General features: G+C 38.5%; 1 protein-coding gene across 1 annotated transcript; it reads left to right on the forward strand.

Annotated features, from left to right (window-relative positions):
* Window positions 1-135: 135 nt before the first annotated feature.
* aimp1a (aminoacyl tRNA synthetase complex interacting multifunctional protein 1a) lies at window positions 136-20,186 on the forward strand. The gene is made up of 7 exons (XM_059341437.1): window positions 136-248; window positions 6,444-6,574; window positions 7,691-7,804; window positions 11,734-11,889; window positions 14,954-15,162; window positions 16,688-16,856; window positions 19,871-20,186. Coding segments are annotated over exons 1-7 (948 nt in total). The 5' UTR covers window positions 136-246; the 3' UTR covers window positions 20,038-20,186.
* The last annotated feature ends 4,173 nt before the right edge of the window (window positions 20,187-24,359 follow it).

Consider the following 24,359-nt stretch of genomic DNA (forward strand, 5'->3'; position numbering starts at 1 on the left):
TTGCCACCTTACAATGTCAGGCAGTATCAGATCTATAGAACATGTGGCTAGCGAACACAAAACTAAATCTGACGGTTTGCTTCACATCCGGATGGTGCTGAGATCTAACCGCGGGGGCCTGAATCAGCGGATCTGCGGCTAGCTGCTAGCTGCCTGCCTGTCTGTCTGATGTAACGTTAGCAAAGACTAGCCGCTGTCAAGCCCCCAGCTCTCCCTGAAACGTGTTGGGGTTCCTGCTCAGAGTCCATGTAAGTTCATAAAACCTCTGTGTTTTTATTTTACTGCTTTAACTAACTGCTCGTAAACCGTTAATAACGTATAACCAACCGTCAAGCTAGCAGTTCATTGCCATTTACTGTATACAAATAATTCATTGGTAGCTCCATGAGAGGGAGCAGAAAGTCGAGTTGCTTTTTTCTCTTGTCCCAGTGTAGTTGAGCGAGCTGAACCGGTGTTGTGTATGGAAGTAAATCTGTGTCATTGGAGTTTGAAATAAAAAAAGACGTTGAATTTCTAGCACTGAATATTTATGCGTTGAAATTATGTATCTGAATGTTTTTCAACGTCAAAAATTCAACCTAAAAAAATTCAACCTAAAAAAAAATTCAACTGCAAAAAAATTCAACCACAAAAATTCAACCGCAAAAGATTCAACCTAAAAAAAAATTCAACCGCAAAAAATTCAACCTAAAAAAATTAAACTGCAAAAAATTCAACCTCAAAAAATTCCACCGCAAAAAAATTTACCTAAAAAAAAATTCAACCACAAAAATTCAACCGCAAAAAATTCAACTGCAACATCCGGGGACCCAAGGAGGAGCAATATTAATTTATGTCTTTTTTATTTCAAACTCCGATGACACAGATTTACTTCCATAGTTGTGTCCTTACTGGTTTCCACACTAACTGGTTGATGTTGTCGTTTGTGCAGCTGTCTTTTGCCTCAGTTAGCAGATTCGTCACATATTTCCAGCTTTCCAGGTCGCATCTCCTGTCTACTGTGGATTATATTGTTGTATAAGTGAACACTACATCACAGCCACCTATAAATAAAAAGAAAGCATGGAAATATAATGTTTGCAAGATCAGCTAGAGCTGGATTCAAATTCACTACCTCACAATTTAATTGTTCATGAACCATCACCTCTACAGTCATGGAAAAAATGATTAGACCACCTTGTTTTCTTCAATTCCTTGTTCATTTTAATGCCTGGTACAACTAATGGTACATTTGTTTGGTCAAATATAATAATAACAACAGAAATATTTCATAAAAGGTCAATTTAAGAGCTGATATCTAGGCATTTTCCATGTTTTTATTGATTATAACCAAAATCATTATCAAGAAAACCATGTTAAATGTCTAGATATCAGCTCTTAAATTAAACTCTTATCAGCTATTTTTGTTTTTATCATTATATTTGTTCAAACAAACCTTTAGTTGTACCAGCCATTAAAATGAACAAGAAAGCTGGGAGAAACTATTGTGGTCTAATCATTTTTTTCCATGACTGTATATGTTCATTAAATATGTGACGGTCTGCTAAATGAAGCAGAAAACAGCTGCACACACCAGTACGGCAACCAGTTAGTTCGGAAACCAGTAAGGACACAACACAGGCTAATAGATCACTGATTTACCTGACAACGTTAACTAATGTTCAGTATCTACACCTTGTTGAGCAATTTATTATCAAAGTATCAAAGTATCAGAAAATCCTAATATGAACTGCCCCAATGTGAAATAAGATTGTTCTTGTTTGATCACTGTGACTTTCAAATGTTACCATGCCTTATTCCTATGTAGTATTTTGTCTTATTTTAGCTCACGTTATAGGTAACTTAGTAACTGCAGCCAACACTTGTTTTCATTATCAATAACACTCGAGAGAATGTCACAACAACAGAACCAAAACTAATCTGATGTGATGAATCAAAACAAATTACGTAAATCCTAATATTTGATGAGCAAATGACAATACCAGTAATTAAAAGAATGTAGTGGTCGACCGATACGGGTTTTTTAAGGCAGATGCCGATTATTTTGTCAGTCTTAACCGATCCCCGATATGTGCTGCCGTTTTTTTGGGGCCGATTCTTGAAGCCGATATTGCCTTTTCTCCCTCCATTTACATAAGAAAAATGACACAATGATAACAAATGTTACAGAAGTCTTAATTTAAACAAAAAAAGAAACATTCCTTTCCTTTTTCTATGTTCTTATAGGCCTCGAGGTGGTAGCGCCTCAGATGATCCACATATTTGATGTGTTTTTCTTTTTCCGGTATCAGCAGCAGCTCACCAGCGAATGTCAGATGTTGCTGTTGGCTCAGTGAAATAGGCTAATTGATCGGCGAACGCACACACGTATCGGCTGATACCGATACAAGTAAAAAACACAAATATCGGCCCGATATATCGGCCGGCCAATGTTTTGGTCTACCTCTAAAGGAATGTCTAAAATATTGTAAGTTTTGAATATGTATAGAGACTGTATCCCAAATCGGACACATCTGCAATGCCGCTATATAATAATTCGTCTTTTTAAAATGATCATCAATTATTTCCTCTCCCTGATCTAACCAATCCAATCATTGTTCAAAATGTAAGAAGTCTGTGCATTTGGAAATAGAAAATATTGCAACACGAACATGACGTTATTACATTTTATGCTCTTAATATTTAAATCAGTGTTACTTAAAGAACTGATATGACCCATGTGTCCCCAAAACTATATTTAGTATAAGTTGTAGTATAAGTGTAAGGACACATTCCACAACATTTGTCTGGAAAAAAAAATTGTTGGGGCAAGTTTCTAAAACTACAACTTTCACATTATGTTTTTATTAGATGTTTTCTATATAAACGTTTTTTTTACACTGCATATGTTTGCAAAACATAAATATTCAAAGTGTTATGAGTTTATAAATTTAAAATACTTGATCGCTCTTCTTGTATTTTCTGAGATGCAGTCATATTCTTATCACACAATATTTATCTGTGGAGACTTGGAAGTACTGTTGTTTCTTAAAATATAATTAAATATATTACAAAAAACATCATTCACATGTGCCCAAAGATTAGATTATAGAATTGTAAGAAAAAATCACTTTTCAGCCGAACAGTTTGGCTAACTTTGAAAAAAATTCAGATTTGTGCTTATGCAAGCCTAGAAAACTCTTTCAAGATTTCAGTTACAGGCACAAATGGGTTATATATTTGATAGTTATGCACCTCAGAACTGTTAAACACGGTTGTCAATTATTTCAGTGTTTTCTGTCTGTGTTTTTTCACTCCGTTATGTCTACATTTATCTTCATCTGTGCATTCCAAAAAACAATTTAAAAGTGCAAATATGAAATGGAAGAGCGCAAAGGTCTCCTGAAAAGTAGTGAGTACATCTGGTGCTGAAAACTATGCATCTCATGGTGTCTTTTCAGTGAAAACATGTAGATCCTTCTTATGCCTTCAGGTGGTGCTGGCATACTGCTCTCTCTTTTCCTTTATAATGGTCTGGTTGGCAGACAGGTAGGGAAGTATCCTCCGACAGTATGTTTTTACTGTGGGAATGGAGCATGAAAAGAGGAAACACTTGTGCCCTTGTGGGTCTGCTCTCACACCACCACCATACCAAAGAAAGCTGGTGGTTAAATGTAACAGATTTGATTCAAACCACCTGTGTAGCCTGTGTATGGCTATGCAGTATTAGCTTTGATATTTTAATTTGAAAACGGAAGTAGACATAAAGTGTTAGCATGGACTGTTGAGAACTGTATGACTAAGCAAACCAGTCGTGTCTATTTTTAGGGAACTGATAAGACGGATGCCTTCTCCAGTTGAGCTCCAGCTGTCTCCTGATCAGCACAGTCAACCTGCTAAATTTATACAGTTGCACATAAGGAGATGGATCAAAGAATATGCAATTTCCATACAATTTAGACCAGAAAATTAGACATCCTGAATGCTGCTGAAAGCCCACGTCACTTTAACTTTGTTAACACGTTTCCATTGTAAATCCAAAGCAAAAATGACCCCTTCATGTCTTCATGCTGCAGACCATACCTCGGCCCCAGGACCCATTTTCAGGGGTTATCCAAATGAGATCAGCCTTTTTGTGGCTCTTGTCATTACTCCACCACTGGTCCTGTTTAAATCAATTCAGTTTCTCAAAAAGCAATGCTTTGATCCTTGATTTTATCAAATCCAGCTCTTTTGTGTTTCTAATTTCCTCATCCCCCAACATTTTGTTTTCATCTCGGGCCAGCTGTTGTTTTCCAGCGCCTCCCTGTAATATGTGTAAGAAGTTTTCTTCTCCATGCCTCAGCCTTGTAAAAATCCTTCTTTTCCTCTTTCTTCGAAAAAGTAATTTGCCGAGCGCAACATGATTACCCCAAACTGGTGTCCAGTTGTGTTTTGGTTGAGTGGCCGGAGAGTGGCTGATTCCTTTTAAACTTAATCTCCAAAACTGAATGCATATACTGTTGATGCTTTAAAGGTGCTGTACATGACATTCAGAGCGTATCTATTATTCGGTTCCGAGTCTGAGTCAGGATTGCCTCCACATGGCTCTCGTTTTCATTCTCAACGTGCTTGGTCAGGTCCCTTTGGTTTAATTTTTTATAGGACTAGATACTCACATGAAGACTTTTCTACAAAATCGACTGACTGTTATTGACTGTTACTTAAATCTGAACCAGGAAATTTGGTTTATTATAAACGTAAAAAATGTAACATGACATTGGTTACTAATGGGAATTAAATTCAGTTACCAGATCTAATCAGCTCTATGGAACATGCAGGCTACGATCTATACAACACCAAGTGTAAATTATTCAGCTTTTGTGAGTTTATCCAAAATTGTAGATTTCTATATTTTTTATCATTATAAAGTTAGAATGGAATACATTTGTTAATAAAATAAATAAGATTTAACTTCTCCAGTTTTGAGAAGAACATCCAGTCAGTTTATCCACATATGATTTTTCAGGCTGTACAGTTGCCATTACACAAACAATGTCACAAATATTCTTTATCTCAGTTTATATTGTTCTTGGAACTCTTTTTCTGACACTAAAATGATGAAAAAAACATTCAAGGTTCATGATTGTGGGATCATAATTTGCACATTTATCATCTCATTTCTCTAGAAAGCGGGACATGTTCTTCTGATTATGTCTCAGCGTGCCTCGTGGACAGAGGTCAAATTTTGTCGCTTTGGGCAACCAGTCAAAATAAATTCATGAAAAAACAATAAGCACATGGTTTATACCCGTGGGGCTGCACATGGAAATCACCATTACATCATAAATATATGATTGTATATATGATTATTGTAAGACATATTGCAATATTATTATTTTTTTCATCTCTGTGGGGAAATATGTTTGTAGCGATCACAAAGGCATTTCAAAATCACATCACAGACATACTTAACACATGCACATATCATAAAGGGCATCAATAGTGATACAAAAGTGAGCAGAAAGGAGCAGCCACAGTGCAAAGCCAATACTGTTTCCACATTGTCTAAATTTTGCTTTAGGAAAGTGTTTACTAATGAAGCAGTTACGACATTATATTATGACTTAATGGTAACGCTTTATATTAAGGTCCTTGTAATAACCATTAATTAACAAGTAATAAGGCCCTTGTAAGTCCTTACATGATGCTTATTAACATTATTGTGTGTTTATAAGCTTATATAAGTGTTAATAATGGCATTATAAACACCCATGACCCACCCATTATGTCTTTGCCATGCCTTTATTAATCTTATTTTGTTTGCTTATTGATATTAAAACATACTTTATTGCTCATCTATTATAAGTTAACTATAACTTAACTATGTTTTTGCAACTAGCGGATCTAAAGCGAGAACAATGCCTTATTACTTGTTAATTAATGGTTATTAAGGACCTTATCATAAAGCGTTACCCTTGTTTCAGAAAATAGGAAATTTCTGTTCAGTGTTCTACTGTCCTATCACAGCCCTGCAACACATACAGACCAACCTTTTGTTGAAGTTAAAATGTTTTTGTAGAGACGGTCAGAGAGGAGTTGACTTAACTCTGCGGTCATTTTAGAGGCTGTAGTTTGTGGTGCAGTTGTACTGGAATGTAAACCTTGTAACTCCAAACATGTATTTTTGTAGATGTTCTGCACGATACTTTGGAATACCATCTCTTTTTACATGGCTAGTGTCACTTGAATAAAGTTGAGGGTAGCTTTATAAGCACTGGACTTGAGAGCTTGATGCATGAACCTGTGCCTCTATTAAAAACAAATAAAAGATACTCCATCTATAAAACCCAGAAGGATATTGCAGGATTGGCCCCCTACAGTTTGTATTTCATGATGTTGAAATATAGCTAAATATCTTGTACAGCTTCATATCTAGCTTTTTGTCATGTTGAGATTGCTTAATGTCTTTTTTTGTCTCTTAGGTTTTTAGCTCGCTCCTTGTTTAAGATGTCGAGTCACAATCCTTTGTTGAGGCTGGAGCAGCGGGCGGCCGAGGCAGACCAGATCATCGAGTACTTGAAACAGCAAGTCCTGCTGCTAAAGGAGAAAGCCAGTAAGAGACGCTGAAAACACACGACTGGACACTAAAGACGCTTTTATAGGCCTAAAGAATGTTTTGTCAGCTGATTAGGGGCCAATTCATTGTGACACAGTCTAAGAAAAAGTATACTTGGGTACACAGATTTGTTTAGAAAGCAGTGGCGGACTCAGGGGGGCAGGGGGGGGGGGGGGGGGGGGGGGGGGGGGTTAAAAATGCCTCCATGGTTAAAAAAAGTGCGCTAAAGTGCCCTCTAGAGTGGTGAAAATGAGAGAAAGTGCCTTATTGGCTGCCCTTTACACATGAAAAAACTTGATTGCCCTCTAGGGTTCCCCTTTATACAATAAAGCAGAATGAGTGCAGAATGTGCCCTTTTTATTTTTTCGCCCCTGCCCTTCAAACAGTCTGAGTTCGCCACTGTTAGAAAGGCTACTTCTTAATGCAAAAAGTCCTTGTTCTATGCCCAGGGGTAGTTTATAAAGAGTTTTGGTATTGGGTTAAAGAGTGACGTAATGTTTGTGAATCATGTACGTCAGCAGCTCTTCAGCCAGTCTCAGAGATTAAAGAGTGAAATCCCCGTTGGACTACCTGCAGTTTTATGAAACCTGAGGCCCCAGTTATGGAGAAGTGCACTTAAATTTACAAGTCATTCTGATGATAATTTCCAAAGATATCTTTCAGTTTCACTCATAAAAAGTGGGGCCAAATATATTCTATACCCTATAGACAAGGCATTCAAATCAACATTGACTTGACATTAGGTCATTTCTAAATAATAAAGGTTGTATACATGTTATTGTTGTTATTAGGTAGTGACCTGTTTTATTTTAACAATGTGTAATGTGAGCAGAAGCTCCACTTTAAATATTGTCCATCATCTTTTATAATTGCATACTTTAAAGGTATTGCCAGAAATGACTCCATAAGTGTAAAAACTGAGTGTTTTCCTATAATTTAAATCCAAAAAAGTTGATTTCATGGCTTCTTTTAAACTCTCACTCAACGTCGATTTTAATGGCCACTGTATTTTATTCGATCATATATCTTTTCTAGTTCAGCAGTTTCTTAAAATGTCCTGTGAGACAGTGAAATTGTATTCCAGTGCTGAGAGCTAACAAGAATTTTCTGCAGGCGTCCAAGCCAGTGTCAGAGAAGAGAAGAAACTGATGGTGGAGAACGCCAAACTGAAGAATGACATCGAGGAGCTAAAAAAACAGCTGCTGGAAAAAGAGAAGAAGAGGGGAGGTATGTTGAGTTTGGTTCCCAGCAAAGACTTTCATTGCAGATCAAATGTTTGTTTGTCTTTTTAAGAAAAGTCCTTGATGTTGTTATCATTTATATCTAGTTATAGAGGCAGTTGCGTGCCCATGACATCGGAGCATTTGATGTCAGTTGTTGCTCATTATAACATTGTTTGGTTTGTGCTATCAATGATAACATCTTGTGCATTCTCGCCTCCGCCCATTATAACCAGATCTTGTTGTTATTAATAGCAGCCATAGTGCTCCAAGAATCCCCCTTTAGAGTGATGTGGGCAGCATGTCTGTCAGCTATTGTGCGTCTGACATACGCTGACATTCAAGGGCAAACGGATCATTAACACACGTTTAATGCGTTCCAGAAAAAGACGCTGCAGGAATGAAGGCGAACTGGAAAAAATTGGCAATTTAACCTTATTCAAAAAGACTCAATATGTTAGTGTTGGAACGTAGAAGGAATGCATTCCAATACACCCGAGACGATGTTTTTCCACACATCGTATCTAATTGTGATGTTTATATTTTGGGGTTTCTTTTCAATGGCTTTAAGGTGGCATCACATGCCTTAATCACAACATGGATAAATATGAAGCTTTTTTTGAAAGGAATTTTAGGCAGCTTTGCTGATTTGTTATTGAGATGAAAAGAACAAACTCTTGGATACAAATACAATAATGCCTTGAGAAAAACAACAGTTCTGCAACCAAGGAGTAAGAACTGTGACCAATGAAGTTCAGCATGAAATTTTGCTCTAGCAGCATTTTAAGTTGACAACAAGTATGAAGACGAGCATTGTTCAAACCCTCAGAATTGACAGTAGATCCACTTTGGTTGTCATATTATCACCTCATCAAGTTGTTATGGCAAACATGATTGCAAGTAGTCCATATTTACACATCCAGCATACATGGAGCAACATTCGTTAGGTATTCTGTTTCTGGCTATATTTGCTCTCCTTTATGCTCTGTTTTGGTCTCCACCAACTCCTAATTCAAATATCTGTCTCTTTAGCTGCCAAATGCTTCATTTTGTTCTCCACCTAGTTGCTAAGTTAGGGTCAGAAGTCTCTCCATTTTAATTTTCACTTTTTTTAATGCAACAATTAGGGCTGGGTGATATATTGATATAAAAAATATATCGGCCTATTTTTTAATGTGATTTGGAATTGAACTATATCATTTTTTTTCTTTTTTTATATATAAATGCTGTCCTTACTAGGGTTTGTCATATTTAGTCCTTTTGTAATGTTTGTTATTCTTTTCACATATAAATATATTTATTTCAGAAAAAGATTGGCCTATTTTATTTCATAGGCTATTTTTATTTAAGTTTTTTTTTTTTAAATGTGCACTTTATGGAGCTTTGATTTGAAAAAAAGATACTGTGATACTGTTGTTATACAGTATTTATGTTCACTAACAGTTTCAATAACACTACTTGTGACATGTCATATTTGGCTTTGACTGAACATTTGCTCTCACTTTGCGATAAAAATATCAGGATTATATCGTCTATAGATATTCAGCCTAAATATATCGGGATATGACTTTTGGTCCATACCGCCCAGGCCGAGCAACAATCTTGATTAGTGTGTCTTTACTTTAAAATTCTAGTTGAGATCCCAAAGTTTCCAGGGATTGGAATATCACTAAAGATACTTTGCCGAGCTAACGTCCTATCTTGATATGTCAACAAAAGTGACAAATAATGTATTTATCTGCCCTGTGATTCACATCTGCTCCAAAATGTAACGGGTTCCTCCTTGGCCCATGCTGCAGCCTTCCACCAAGTTTCATAGAAAAAACGAGCCAGAAGTTTTTCTCTTATCCTGCTTACACACTAACAAAAAAACCTGACCTCCTGTTGGAGGTAATAATGCACAACACATCTACAGTACCTTAATTTGATATAATGATGCAACCATTTAACCTCACTCTAAGTACATACAGTAAGCGATATCGTCATATAGAGTGTAAAAAGTTGGTTCTCACTGTCATAAACCTTTTAGAGCAGACTTAGCAGGAATGTCAAGAGTTTAAGAGGTCGTTGCCCGTAATTCCAAGGTAAACGGGAAAGGTCCTGATCTCAGGTCCTAACATAGAATTAAGTTAATTAAAAGCATTATGGCGACGGTGGTGTGCCTGCAGACCGATGTTTGTCAGACACGGGCACTCGATTTTGTAGGAATTCAAACATCAGGCGCCTTAAATGAGGGGTTATTTTTTTCTGGAGAGTTATTGTAAGACATTGTTCCCTACTTTATGGCTCCATTTCCTTGTTTCCATCAACTGGGACACTGTCATTTTCCCATCCAAACTGTTTGCATCAGGAGAGCAGTCCTCCCACTGGGTGTGTAAATAAAGCTCCCTCTGTATCATTTCATTGAGCTGTGTTGAAGCAACCAGCTCTGTGTGTGAAATGGGGCAACTATAAAGCAGTGGATCTTGTGTATTTGTGATGTAAATTACCTCTTTCACAGCACTGCTGCTAAGTTCATGGCTGGGATTTTGGAAACTACATGCAGAGAAACTCGGTGGTCAAAGAGAATGTATATCTCCTTTTTTTTTTTAACCAGGTAAAAATCCTCATTGAGATAAAAAAAATCTCTTTTTCAAGAGAGACCTGGCCAATAAGGCAGCATATAAAAGAGACAAGTTACAACATTAAACACAATAATCACAGACATTAAATACAAATCCAGCCATCACAACAACACTGAGTGAGCATCAGTAGCCAGCTTCTATGGAGCAGTCACATTGGCTAATGGATGGGATTTCTTTGTCCTTTAAAATCGATTTAAATTCCCTGATTGTGATCAGCTCAGACAGTTTCAAGTCCTTTTGCAAATTATTCCAGGACAAAGGGGCAGAGTAATTAAAAGCTTTTTTACCTTACTCAGTTCTCACTCTTGGCACCGACAGGCGCATTTCCATTAGGGAAAAAAGTGTCAGCCGGGAAAGCTTCAGGCCACACCCTTTCAAATGACCGCGCACTCGGCATGTCACAAAAATAGGCCCAAAAGGGATTTACTCCGGAGGTGACATTTACATTTAGTCATTTAGCAGACGATTTTATCCAAAGCGACTTACAGGAAGAGTAAAAACAAACAATCAAGGTATACTGCAATAATTATTAGTGCATCAATAAGTGCTAGTGACAATTCTTTGAGGAGCAGAATTATCATGTGGTGCTAGGAAGAAGATGCTCTCTGAAGAGCTGGGTCTTCAGGAGTTTATTTTCAGGAGGTGACGTTTTCGATCGTCACGTAATCGGTTAGCGACAGTTTCGACCGTGATGTCACATACGTCACGGATTTAACACAGGAGACACGCCAAACATAACAATAAGAAAGGAGCCACCGAGATGGGAGGAACAGAGCTTGCTTGTTTCTTGTTCGTACACATGGCGGCGATGATTAAGGACGAGAGGAGACGAATCCTCTCGCTACATCGCCGGCTTTTAAAAATTGGCCCGTGTTGTTGTGGCGTCGAGTACTGCGTCACATCCCGCTTACCGTTCTATCCAATCAGCAACCAGGCTTTTTTCAGAGGAGAAAAAGGGCCCTGCTCTTCGACGGGGCCAAAAAAACCCCGCTCAAACGGCCGCTGGGTGTGTCTCACATACAATTTAGGGGCTTTTCGGCGAGGGAGACCCTCCTCATTCCGGGTATTCGACTATAGTGGAAACACAGCTAACATCTGTACAGTATTTTGAGAGCGAAGATCACATTGAGTTTGGTTTCGACACATATATGTACACAGATATGAAGGGAGCGGCCCAAGAATAGATTTGTAGATAAAAACTAACCAATGAGAGAGTCTTCAAAGAAACCTCCGAACTAGCCTTCAGAGTAGCCATGACCCACAATTAAATCACTTGTTTCTATTGACCTAGTGCCTGTGTTTCTTCCTGTAGTGCCGTCAGTGGCCATGCCATTGGGGGACAACAGTGTGGAGTGCATTTCGAAGCCCTCCGCTCCCTCTGGACCAGCACCCTCTGCCTCCCCTGCTGCTGCAGTCCAGAGCCCCCCTCCCAAAGACGAGAGTAAAAAGAAGAAGCCAGAGAAGAAAGGTAACAGCTGGAGAACGAAAATGATAACACATTGCAGGGTTTTTATTATGAATCCTTTGAAGTTTTCACAGCCAATAAATGTAATTAAACCTCTCTAGAATATGTCATATAGCAACTTTAGTGTTATATATTTCATTTTGATTGCAGGATGGACCATATTAAAGCCATAAAAGTGACCTCACACCACTGCAGGGTATATTTGGTCTTCATCAGCATCATTATTGCTTTTTCGAAACTTGCTTAAGATCCTGGTTTTTCCATCAACAGTATGACAGATGCAGCTCGATTCTTGAAAAAGTCAATTGAGCGTCTCCAAACATGTTTTTCCACTTGCATTTCTAATATCAGGTGATAATGAATGTAATGCGGCGATTGACTTGCCTTTTAATGGATCTAAGATCTCTGCGCCACAGTTGGAAGAGTTTTTGCCTCATTTGTTACAAAGTTCTATGATTTATAATAAGCTACGTGTGCGATACAATGTCCTTGTCCATCACCAATAATTACACCCAATTCCAAAATGATTTAATATTTTGTGGATGTGCGTCATCCTAGAGCCCGATCATAAAACCAAAGCATCCCAGTGTGTCACATATAATGGTGTTAAAGAGTTCTCCATTCATGATAAGTTCTGAATATAAAACAAGAAAATCCCCGTGACAGAATTCAATTATTTTCAGTAAAACCCTCAAAACTTTAAGTCTGTGTCAGCAATAAGTTATCCGGAATAATTAGAGGAACATGTCATGCATTGATGGGGAATAGTTAGCGCTGGATGTGTTTATGGGGTTATAATTTAGAAACAAGCTTTAAGACACTGACAAATTCATTGCCGTGTCTGGCATTTCTTACATCCAGATGTTAGGAGCTGTTAATGAGCGGTACTTCTTCCTCTTTATAAGGTGTCGAACGTGTTAAATTCTTTATTTCAGGCTTTAATGTAACCGGGTTCTCACCTCATTCAAACAGTCACCACTTGTTAGTCTACAAACCCAAAGTGGGTAATGTTAGGTCGCTGTGCTGTCACCACAGCAGAGCATTGATTACACAGAGGAGAGATGTTGAATATCAAAGGCAGGGGTTGGAATTCATATTTGTCAGAGCTGGTGTTGGCTCAGGGGAATGATTAAAGACTGTGTGATCATTTGATCAGTGCAACCCACTGGAATGAATGTAAGCAAAGCAGGCGAGTGAAAGGTACTTTGTCTCTCAGCAGGAAGCATCTGCTATTCTCTTATGTTATTGGATCATGTAGCACTCAGCCAAAAGTGGGTATTGGTATTGTCATTTAGTCAAGGTATGTCTTTCTATATTTCTGGGAAGATGTGAAAAAGTAAGTTGTCTTGTCCTTTTATTTATTTTTTTATTCATGCATGGGTCACTTGAAACGCATGCCCCTGCATGCAACCCTGAGGCTTGTCATTGGTGGGCTTTGTTTTCATTTATGGGAGGAAATTAAATCAGATTCCAGACAGATGCCCAGTATTGTTTCAACTCTGATTTGTTTTTTATAATTTCCCTTGGAACCATACCAGTTGGCAGAAATACTCTCAGTGCTTTAAAACAAACATTTCCGCTAATATCATGCACATTTAGAAATAATAGCATGAAAACTTTCGCAGATGCCTTTCTACAGCGAGCCTTTCTTCAACACATGATGGATAGCTACCGTCTGACTTTCTGGCCTCGAAGTGCATCCAACGCAAACGTCCAACAAGCATACGAGTTTCATTTTGATATTGCAAATTTAACTCGCAGTATTATGGCATTTTTTTGCCACTAGGGGCGTCTCAAACGAAACAATAAAAAAACAGACTTTGTTGACATGGTGAAGTAATGTAGCTTTAGATTATCGGAGTTGTTCCCTTCACCCCCATTGCCGTCATTGTTAGCTTCTCCCTGTTAGGATTCCTTCCTCCCTCACCTCTTTCCTGTCAATCTCCAGCTATACTATTGAATTAAGACAAAAAGACTAACATAGTAATTGTTTTTTAGAAAAAGGATGATTATGGAGGTTATTTCCCAAGACTAATTATTTGCTCAGGTCACAAACAGACCCGGTGATTAAAACCAGTAAAAACGCAGAATAAATCGGTTTCACATTAAAAATCAGTGTTTCTACGACCCTGTATGCGGACAGAACTTCCCTGATGGGCTGAGCTGAGCTGCTGCTAACATTTGCTCAGCTAGTTGCTCTCATAACGGAGATCTTTTCTACATGAATGCTGCTGCTAAATGTCTTAGAATGATTGATAGTGTTTATCATGCTTCTTTGAGGTTCATTACTAACTGTGAGATGTCCACTCACCATTGTGAATTATACTCTCGGGTAGGATGGCCTGCTCTGGCCACTCGAAGGGCTAGTCATTGGTATACCTTCATTTATAAGGCAACATTGGGACTGCTGCCTTCGTACATTTGCAGCTTAATTACTGTGAGTAATGCAGGATCTTATTCTCTTCGTTCACAAGATCAATTGTTGCTTTCTGTCCCTTCTGCTCGTACAGAGTTCGGTAAAAGGGCATTTGTTTACTCTGCACCTTATGCTGGAATATGCGGCAACAAGAATGGAAATTAACTGACTTTGTCTCTTTGAGCACTTTTAAATCCAAACTAAGAGTTATTGAGGCCAATTCCACAACATGCACTTGTTTCTCATGATGTGTTTAAGGTTATGTTATGTAAATATGTAACTGTATTTTGTGTTTGCTGCCTCTTGGCCAGGGCTCCCTTGAAAAAGATGTTCTTAATCTCAATGGGATATTCCCTGGTTAAATAAAGGTTAAATAAAATAAAAAAAATAACTTGAAAACGACCAAGACCTAAAAAGTGCATCATAAAAATGTGGCAATAAATGGATGAAGAATCAATTTATGTCCGTTGATGGCAGACAACCAAAATGCAGTTGTATGCACAAAGGATATGATGCCAGTTATAGGCGAACAATCAAAACGGACTGTTGCCCTTGCTAAAATGACAATACATAACCAAACAAATACATAAGAAATAGTAAAATGATATAAAAAGGCAATGCATAACACTATGTGCCTTTCTTGTATTCCAGGAGGGGAGAAGGCAGAGAAGAAGCCGGCCGCCCCCAGCCAAGAAGATGCCAAGGTGGACGTGTCTCGTCTGGACCTGCGTGTCGGACGTATAATCACGGCAGAGAAGCACCCAGATGCTGACAGTCTGTACGTAGAGCAGGTCGATGTGGGAGAAGCTTCTCCAAGGACAGTGGTCAGCGGGCTGGTCAAGCACATACCTCTGGACCAGGTACAGTAGCTGTACACAGTGTGATTAGGACATTTCTGGAATATCAAGGCAGTTTTGTTTACTGTATAAAGCCAAAAATCACAAATTTGCCTCAGGGGGCTCTCCAATCATCCAACATGTATTCACCAGCAGCCAGAATAAAGAGAGAGATTTCTGGACGGCCCAGAGTCCAGTACAGAGAAGCCTGGGTAAAAATAAGATAGAGGGAGGAGGGAGGGAGAGGCAGTGTGAGGGACAGAAACAAACTTGTTTTTAAATGAGGCGCCAGGTTGCAAGATGTCAAAATCAACATCTGCCTGCCTACTTCAACTTCAATACAAATTAAATTTTCGTCTTCACATTATGAATCCCTGCAGAGATGCTATTTGAGAGTTGTTTTAACTAGACACACAAGCTTTTATACATGAATGGCTCCCTCACAGTGCTGCTTAGAACATTTCATGCTGGGAATTCAGGATTTCCATTGAAATTTAATGTTTATTTTGCTTGCACATTTATGGAAAACTCATTTGTGAATTAGTTTTATGGTCTTCAGTATTTGTGAGTCTGAGCCTTTGTGCATCACACTTCTGCATTATACTGTATTCAGACAGTGTATATAAATGGAACCATGTGCCTGCCTGCTGAAATCATGTGTAACAAACCCAGCCCGGCTTTGCCAGAAAAAGCTCTTATACATAAGGAAAAATACTTGGATGTAGGACAGAAACAAATATTTAGCTTCTTAAAATGTTGCAGCAGTGGCATTTTGCAGCACAATCTGAAATGCTCTCCCGTCTGCAGTCATTTCTCAGTCTAAAATCAAGTTATTCACTTTACTTTCCTGCTAACTGTCTCGTTTGTATGGGCCATTACTTATTTCTGTCAAGCAAGCAGGAGAGAAATATGTCAGGAAATGCATAATGGGTTTTATGGCAGTACTCTTTAGTGTCTATTGGATAAACAATAGGTTGTTATCCAAGATCAATATGAGTCTGAGACCGACTAATCATAATATAATGTCCACAGTGCACTGCCCATAAAGTATTGCTTAAGACCAACAGTTTGTTTTGTAAATACTGTTACGGAACATTCACATATAATCCCTGACTCAAGATGAATAATGAAAACTACAACCAAAACCCTGAGAGAGTGATTTTAGATTTATGCAACAATACCTCAAAAAAAAAAGGTATGATTATTTTCTAAGATCTGGTATTCATCATCTCATGGAATGCTGGATTTCTCTTTTTCTCAGCCTTTGGCAGAAACTGCCTCTGGTCTTCTTCTTAGATTTCGGTAAGCCGCAAAGGGTCTCCAGGCTCCAGTTTAAAGTTTTCCTGTTTGCTCACTTTGGTTTATCAAATGAGGCAAACCATAAACCTCGGACAAAGTGAATTTAAATTAGGCGACTTGAATTGGCATGGTTGTTTGGATTGGATTATGAAATTCTCTATCAGATCAGCTGGAGGTGTTTTTTCTTACTTCTACTCAATTGGGTATAATTTGTTTTTCTTCTCTGTCTCCCCCCCCCCCCCCCTTGCAGATGCAAAACCGCATGGCAGTCCTGCTGTGTAACCTGAAGCCAGCCAAGATGAGAGGAGTGGTGTCCCAGGCTATGGTCATGTGTGCCAGCTCGCCAGACAAGGTCGAAATCCTCGACCCTCCGAGTGGATCGGTACCAGGGGACAGACTTACCTTCCAGGGCTTTCCAGGTACCAGCACCCACTCACTGCACCCTCTAAACAGATTTTCCCAGCCTAGTTTCAACAGAATAGCCTCTGACTTGAGGAAAAGGCTGTTTATCCTTCTCATTGCCAGAAACAACACTCGTTGTGATGCGTTCTCAGGCCCCACTGAAAGCTCTCATTGAAGGGCTCCTTACTTGTGTTTGGTGGTGGCTAAATGGCCTGTGACTGCTGATTTGACTGACTAATCAACGCTCATTGCTAGGAATGTAATCCACCATTTGTTTAATAATCAGTTGGAAGAATTAGTGTCCTACAGTAAGTGTCTTAAATTCAACTAATTGAAATGGGTTTGGAAAAAGACTGTGTGAACCGTATTCCTTATTAATGTACACACCAACCAGACCGTACAAGAGTCTCAGTCCCTCCTGTGAAGTGTTTGAAACACAGCCTCTAATAACTTAGGCCTCAAATTAAATACCACCACCTACAGGCTGGTGTGGTTCTGATTTAAGTCTTCCTGGTTGTGAAATTCACATTTATAATGGAAGTTTGCCAGGCTGATTAGTGGTTATGGTCTTGTAATTCTCATATTCTTCTGAGAACAATAAGAAAGAAATAAGAGTTCCCTTTAAAAAAAAAAGAGTGAGGCAGAGGATATAATGAAGGTGGATCTGTGGCTCACCGCCCAGCTGCATCAGTCGAGACTTTTATCCCTGCAATACACATGTCCCAGCCACTCTGAAAGCTGTTTGATTCATGAGGGTTTCTCTCGGGCCAGAATCATTTTTATGGATTCTACATTAAAAAGAGTGCTATTCAAACCATCCTCTGGAAAGTGAGAACAGAAGGAGTGCAGGATGGCACAAAGACAGGATTGGATGATGATGAGGTTTTCAGTTCTTGTTTGTTGACAGGGTTTATAGGAAGTCTTGAAAGTTTGGGAAATGCTTAATATTAACCATTATGTTTTCAAGGTAAGGAAAAAAGCAACATTTGGTTCACATACACTGATTGCACAAACCCACGATTTTTAAATGGCTTCTGTCAACAACCGTAAAAACGTTTGAGCCAGCAAAACTATGGTGTAAACTTCTGTACAAGGGGCATCAAGACTCAGACATTCCTGGCTCCAGTGAGTGTCTCATTTAAGATGATGTCACAACAATATCTTGATTGTTTCTCAAAATTTTCCGATAACAACAATCTGATGATATCTTTAAATGTGATTTCTTTACCAAAAAAAAAAGCTGTTAAAATTATTCGGTCTTTAAGCTGCTCTTAATGGTGACAGTTTTTCAAAATATCGTGTAAATAACGTTATCTTAACAGATGTCAGTCCGGCCAAAACCAAACCATTTCCAGGCTAGTGAGGTAGACCCATGCTTCGCCACTAAATCATCCGCTGAAGTCGTTCCTGAGACGTAAGATTCATGCTTATTTCCTCCATGTGAGACTATCTATCACCTGATCGTCACATGACTGAATCCTGCCCACTGATTGGCTTCTGAGGCTCGAATTTGGCAAATGAGGACTTCCATGCACCTCTCCTCTACCATCTATGCGCCTTTCGTTGGTAACGCTTTATAATAAGGTCCTTAATAACCATTAATTAACAAGTAATAAGGCATTGTTCGCGCTTTAGATCCGATAGTTGCAAAAAGCATATTTAACTTATAGTTGACTTATAATAGATGAGCAATAAAGTATATTTTAATATCAATAAGCAAACAAAATAAGATTAATAAAGGCATGGCAAAGACATAATGGGTGAGTCATGGGTGTTTGTAATGCCATTATTAACACTTATATAAGCTTATAAACACACAATAATATTAATAAGCATCTTGTAAGGACTTACAAGGGCCTTATTACTTGTTAATTAATGGTTATTACAAGGACCTTAATGTAAAGCGTAAGTTACCCTTTCGTTTGTTTTCTTTTTGAGATAGTATAAATACTTAAATATGTAAAATCGCACATTGTCAAAACAATGTTAATGATATTATCATAGACGGTATATATTGCCCACCTCTTGTGGAGATCAGCTGAGAATGTACTGTCCACAGTGGAAAACAAAAGAGAAATGGATCTGGTACCAAAAGGGAATCAAGCTGAGTAGAGCAGGGCCATACCATGCAGTGGAAACATGGCTACATAATGGAAAATAGGAGGTAAAGGAAGTTTTTTTCTCTCACACATTTTTCCTCTATTTTCCCACCAAAGCACCATAGTGCAGATTCAATTACAGCCAATCCACTGCTGGTGTGAGTACATGGTTGTAATTGCCCACATTTCCCCAACTAATGGGGCCCAGCACTTCTGCTTGAACTTAAGAATGTGCTCAAGTTGCTCATCAAAACCTCTTTCACGCTTCTGATCAAAACTGATTGTTGCCACTCTTGGGTCATAAAGCGGCAGAAATGGCAGCGTTGGGAAATGAAACACATTTGCGTCCTCATACGCTGAGATGGTTGTTCAGAGAGGAAAAAGCTGACACCAGACAGAAGCCAGCCAGTACCGGCTCAGATTTTTCACAAATGCCGGGCAACATCAAAAACAAAAGGCATCGTGAAACGAGAACCTCGCTGAATTGTTTTCCCTTGATGCATATTTTGATTCTGAGAAGTTCAGTTTAGATGTTTTGAATTATGACTGAGAACAAATGGCAGTTTTTTAAAAAGCTGAAACTCTAATAGAACATGATAGAAAGTCAAACTATTCACATTTCACTTGGGAGACATAAAATTCAAATTGGCCTGATAAATCACGGTCATTTGCTCACAATTTGTATTGGCTTCGGCTTATTACACAGATCGTATCGGTGTATGCTGACTATGAAAAATCAGTGAAGGAAAGTAAAAAGTCATCTATCAATGTGTCTTAGCATGAAGATATTAAAGCAGTGTTTCAGGAGGTTATGCAAGGACGTGACACATTGCAAAAAGTTCATAAAACTTTAGCACTGGATCCATAAATCCTGCATGTGTGAGCAGAGGAGCAGAGGAGTTTCTAATGCATCAAACTGACTTCTCTTGCAGGTGAACCGGACAAAGAGCTGAATCCCAAAAAGAAGGTGTGGGAGCAGATTCAGCCGGACCTACGCACAGACGGCCAGTTTGTTGCAACCTACAAGGGATCGGCCTTTGAAGTCGCAGGCAAGGGAGTGTGCAAAGCTCAAACCATGAGCAACAGTGGAATCAAATAAAATAAATTAAAAAAAACAGAGCTGCTTGAAATAGCTCCATGTTTACTTGGCAGTCATCAGCAGCAATGGCAACGGTGGTGTTGAGAAACAGGAGGGCGATGAATGGAAGTAAAAGCTTTGAAGATGTTTAATAAAGGGATTTGAAAATACTTTTAAAGTGTCTGTCGTATGACAATCTGTTCTTTATTTGACCTCTAAAATACAAGCAGTCATGGTCCAGGAAGGGAAGTTAATCAGTACAATTGTTTTCTGCTTTAATTCACCAGTATTGCCTCTTCTCCTGAGGCACATTTGCTTGATTTGTGCTTTCATTTTGAGGATTATAACTATAAAGGACATGCAGTACCGGACTTGAGCATGCATCATTGCTTCCCACTTCATCTAGTCCTGGGCATTTTAATGAGCAGGAGATGAAACAGGGATGTTATTTTACAAAGCCCAACAAAAACAGATCGTGTTCTCGAGCTCTTTGCAGAGGCTATTTAGATGGTACTCAGTACCAGCTCTCAATCCCCTGGCCCTCAGTCTGGGCTCTGTGATGCCAGTGCCATGTGCTTTGTTTTATTGTCTCCTTGAAAGAAAAAGTCTGCCCACCTCCGGAAGTATCAAACTACACAGAAGAAACAGACAGAGAGCTGTGCACCAGAGCCTCTAATGTTACATCAACAGTAATTAAGGCCATCCACTTTACAAAAACATCTGTCACGGGTCAAATCCGACCATCGCGCACAACTTGTGCTTACTGTCTGAGTACTCCAAAAATGTAGTGTATGCTCTTGTGCACATGTTCAACTGGGCATTTCTTAGATCTGTTTTGCCATAAGGTTCCCAAGTGTCATGGAGAGGATAAAAACAAAAGCTTTTGCATACCAGTAGTTGTTTTTTTCTTAAATAAATGCCTCATAGGGCAGGCCTGGAACTCAGAAATTCACATTCACACATGCACATTGCTAATCGGTCTGTCTAGTTATTGTCGGATCAATTATAAAAAGTTCAAACTGGAACAGGAATGTAAAGCAACATCATTGACAGTATGTTTTTGCTACTTGTTAGCAAAACTAAACAGAATTTTGGAACATTATGTTGTCTCACACTAATATATAAACTTCAACATAAACTTTTTGTAAAAAAAACGTAAAGATTTAGTGACTTGAAGTGCAACATAAAGCTTTTTTTCTGCTTCTCCGAAGTGTAGGAGGAGTATACTAAGTTATCAGCTAACTTGATTAGCAAGGTGCATCCATTATTCAAAATTAACAGCCAACTCCTTAGAGTGTCTTTAAGTACAACCACACTAAACAATATTATTTTTCAGGCAATCTAAGTGCACTACACGGTGTAGTTGTTAGTAGCGATGTTCTCACCAGGTACTCCGGCTTCCTCCCACAGTCCAAAAACATGCACTTAGGTTTAACCCTCTGAAATCTTCGGCTAGGTCTGTTAAAAAATCTGTTGAAAAGTCTTTACCATGCCATGTTGGTATCAGTTTTTTCAGCGTTACCTCACCTATATGTCCTGATAATTAATTTTTAACTTTGACTTACTTGAACAAAATTTTGAACCCAAAAGAAACAAAGGAAACATAAAATCTGATCTTGAAAATTATGTTTCAAAACACAGAATTTTAAATATTGCAAATATGAATACAGGTTGCATATATAACATATAACATAAAATTAGGATAATATCTAGTTCAAAATTTTATACTAAATATATTTGACATTATCTCCAGTTTTACTTGGCTGAATATCATCAAAAAAAAAATCTGGCATGGAGTTTCAAGCCAGAACTTTAGAGGGAAGCTAATGGCAAGGCTCAATGTTGCTTCATTTTTATGTCTTCACGTCATGAAGAAGTAATGTGCAGGTGCTTTCATGGACTCCAGAGGTTTAATTGGTGACTCTAAAATTGCCCGTAGGAGTGAATGAGAGCATGATGGTCTGTCTCTATATGTCTGCCCTGTGAAGCGGTTAAGGATGAATAAGTGAAAGAGTGAAAACACTGAAACACATGAAAAAGGGTTTCTAAGGAGAAAACACACAGTGCACTGTGGTGGTGACCTGTCAATCACAAAATAGTCCTAAACCATACTGTGCTATATAAATCGACTGCATTTATATAGAGCTTGTATGTATTTTCTAGTCTTTGCAACCAGCTAAAGCACCTACAGATGGCACTCATTCACTCATTCATACTGATGCCTGAGGCTACCCTATATGCAAGGAATTCATTCATACACTGATGAACACAGCATTGGCAGCAATTTGGGTACCTTGCTCAAGGATACTTCCACATATAGGCTGCCATGGCCGGGGATCGAACCAGTGACCTTCCGATCAGTGGCCAACCAACTGTACCACAGCTGCCCCTTTGTCTATTTTCCACAAAATGAGTACTTCACAAAAATGGATATTATACTGTATTGAAGAAGACTTGAAACTAATGATTGAGAACATAAACTTGTGAGGAAAATTATTGCAAATCTTTTTCATAGATATTTATGCAATCTGGCTTGTTTTTCCACCAGTAGAGTCGACCCCTCCTGGCCATTAGAAAGAATGCTGCTGCTGCTGCTACTTTTCTTCATTAAACAGTGCAGTATAGATATGAACTGCAGTTTTGAAAGCAGGACTGTTTTTAGGGTGCTTCACAACGCTTTCAATGTGCCATTATTCTTCTGATGTAGATTGAGGAAACAAAAAGTCTCCAACAAGTGCTTTAACACCTGATTGTCCATTACACAGTGTCCTGTATGGTGGTTATATGATTTTAAATGACTTAATCTGTCCTCAGGATCCCTATACTCCTCCAATTAAAAATAACTATTTAAAGCTTCTCATTTTGGTTTAGATGACATAGACAGCTCTAGTAAGTGACCTCCGCTGAAGTGTATTCTCACCTAAACCTCAGACTCCTTCCAGGGTTTACTGTGACCACAAGAAGTGTTGCAACCTGAGAGAAAACTCACTCCAGGATATTTTGAGTCAGACGTTTGGAGACCACACGTTTCCTAATTGAATTTTCAGCTGCAACTGTTGTACACTATGTGCAGCAGTTACCTATTATATCCTTTGAGAATATCTGCTCATATGTCATTCATGGATTATTAGGGGTTTTCTCGATCAGTACATCAATTGTTCTCTATTGGGACCAAGCATCGAGAGTGGGTGTGGGCCACATTACGGTAATAATTACCGATTTCACACTTTGTCCTCGGTGATTAGCCAAACGTGAAAACACTGTGTTTACACTGAGATGTTTGGTTTTTCAGTGCCAAAAGCTAAAAGAAAAGATCTGTAAATGCTGCTGCTTTATTATTTCACTCTCATTCTTTATCCTCAAGGTTATTATGTCCTCAAAATGACCTGCGCAAAAAAAAAAAAAAGGATTCTTCTAGCAGACCTTTATGTAGGTGGACACAGACAAATTTGACACCTTCAGACATGATTGAATATAAAGAAAAGGATTTTTGGAAAAACCCAACAAGTCTTTTGATGTGATGGAGCTTAACTCACCCATCTGAAAACAGGATTTGGTGTTCTGGTAACTATGACTAAGAGGCTAATTTAATATTATATTTCTCTCTAAATGTCGGGTTTGAAGTTACACAAAGAGTGACCCAACAGAACATCATGGAGCAGCAGGGGCCATGAGGAATATATTTCTCATTTCTAAAGCCAAGCAGTCAGTTTGTGGCAAGGCGTGAAAGTCAAACTATGACAGGTCTTTATGAAGGAATGCAAACCTCTGGGATAAAAGTCAGGATTCATATTGGACTGCATGATTTGCATTTCTGATCCGATTTGGTGTGAATCAAGACATTGTGTGTTTCTTGATTACTTCAAGACCCTTTGGACGTGCGTAGAGTCCTGTCAAATTGATAAATGTGTTATTGTTTTTTTTACATTTTCCCCAACTTTGTTTTCAAAACTGATGTATTAGCTGTTGTGTAGCAATAAAATCCCCCCATGCAAGTCGACTTCAACTGTTGGATCAACAGAGGCCTCATGTTTCCAACATATGCTAAACTATAACAAAGACAGTTATAGTTTACATTTATTTCAGTGTTTTACAGGAGCTGTTTGCTCTAGTCGATTCTTTTCTACACAGTTGTTGATCTTGGATGCAATTAATGGCAAGCGCAAAAAGGTCAAGGTCAAGGTCAAGGTCACGTTTATTTATAGAGCACTTTATATACAACCAAGGTTGACCAAAGTGCTTTACATAACTGAATCACAACAAAAAATCCAATGCAATACAAGATACATAATTGAATAACAATAAACTCACAAAATAAAAATAAAAGACAATTTAATCTAATA

The sequence above is a fragment of the Centropristis striata genome, chromosome 1 (genome assembly GCF_030273125.1).
Source record: "Centropristis striata isolate RG_2023a ecotype Rhode Island chromosome 1, C.striata_1.0, whole genome shotgun sequence".
Taxonomy (NCBI): Eukaryota; Metazoa; Chordata; class Actinopteri; order Perciformes; family Serranidae; genus Centropristis; species Centropristis striata.

What these genes read in the sequence shown, in the direction of transcription:
- aimp1a (XM_059341437.1), top strand. An exon ending in GAAGAAGCCAGAGAAGAAAG is followed by an intron (nt 11,890 to 14,953) that starts GTAACAGCTGGA and finishes CTTGTATTCCAG; the next exon opens with GAGGGGAGAAGGCAGAGAAG. An exon ending in TACCTTCCAGGGCTTTCCAG is followed by an intron (nt 16,857 to 19,870) that starts GTACCAGCACCC and finishes CTTCTCTTGCAG; the next exon opens with GTGAACCGGACAAAGAGCTG.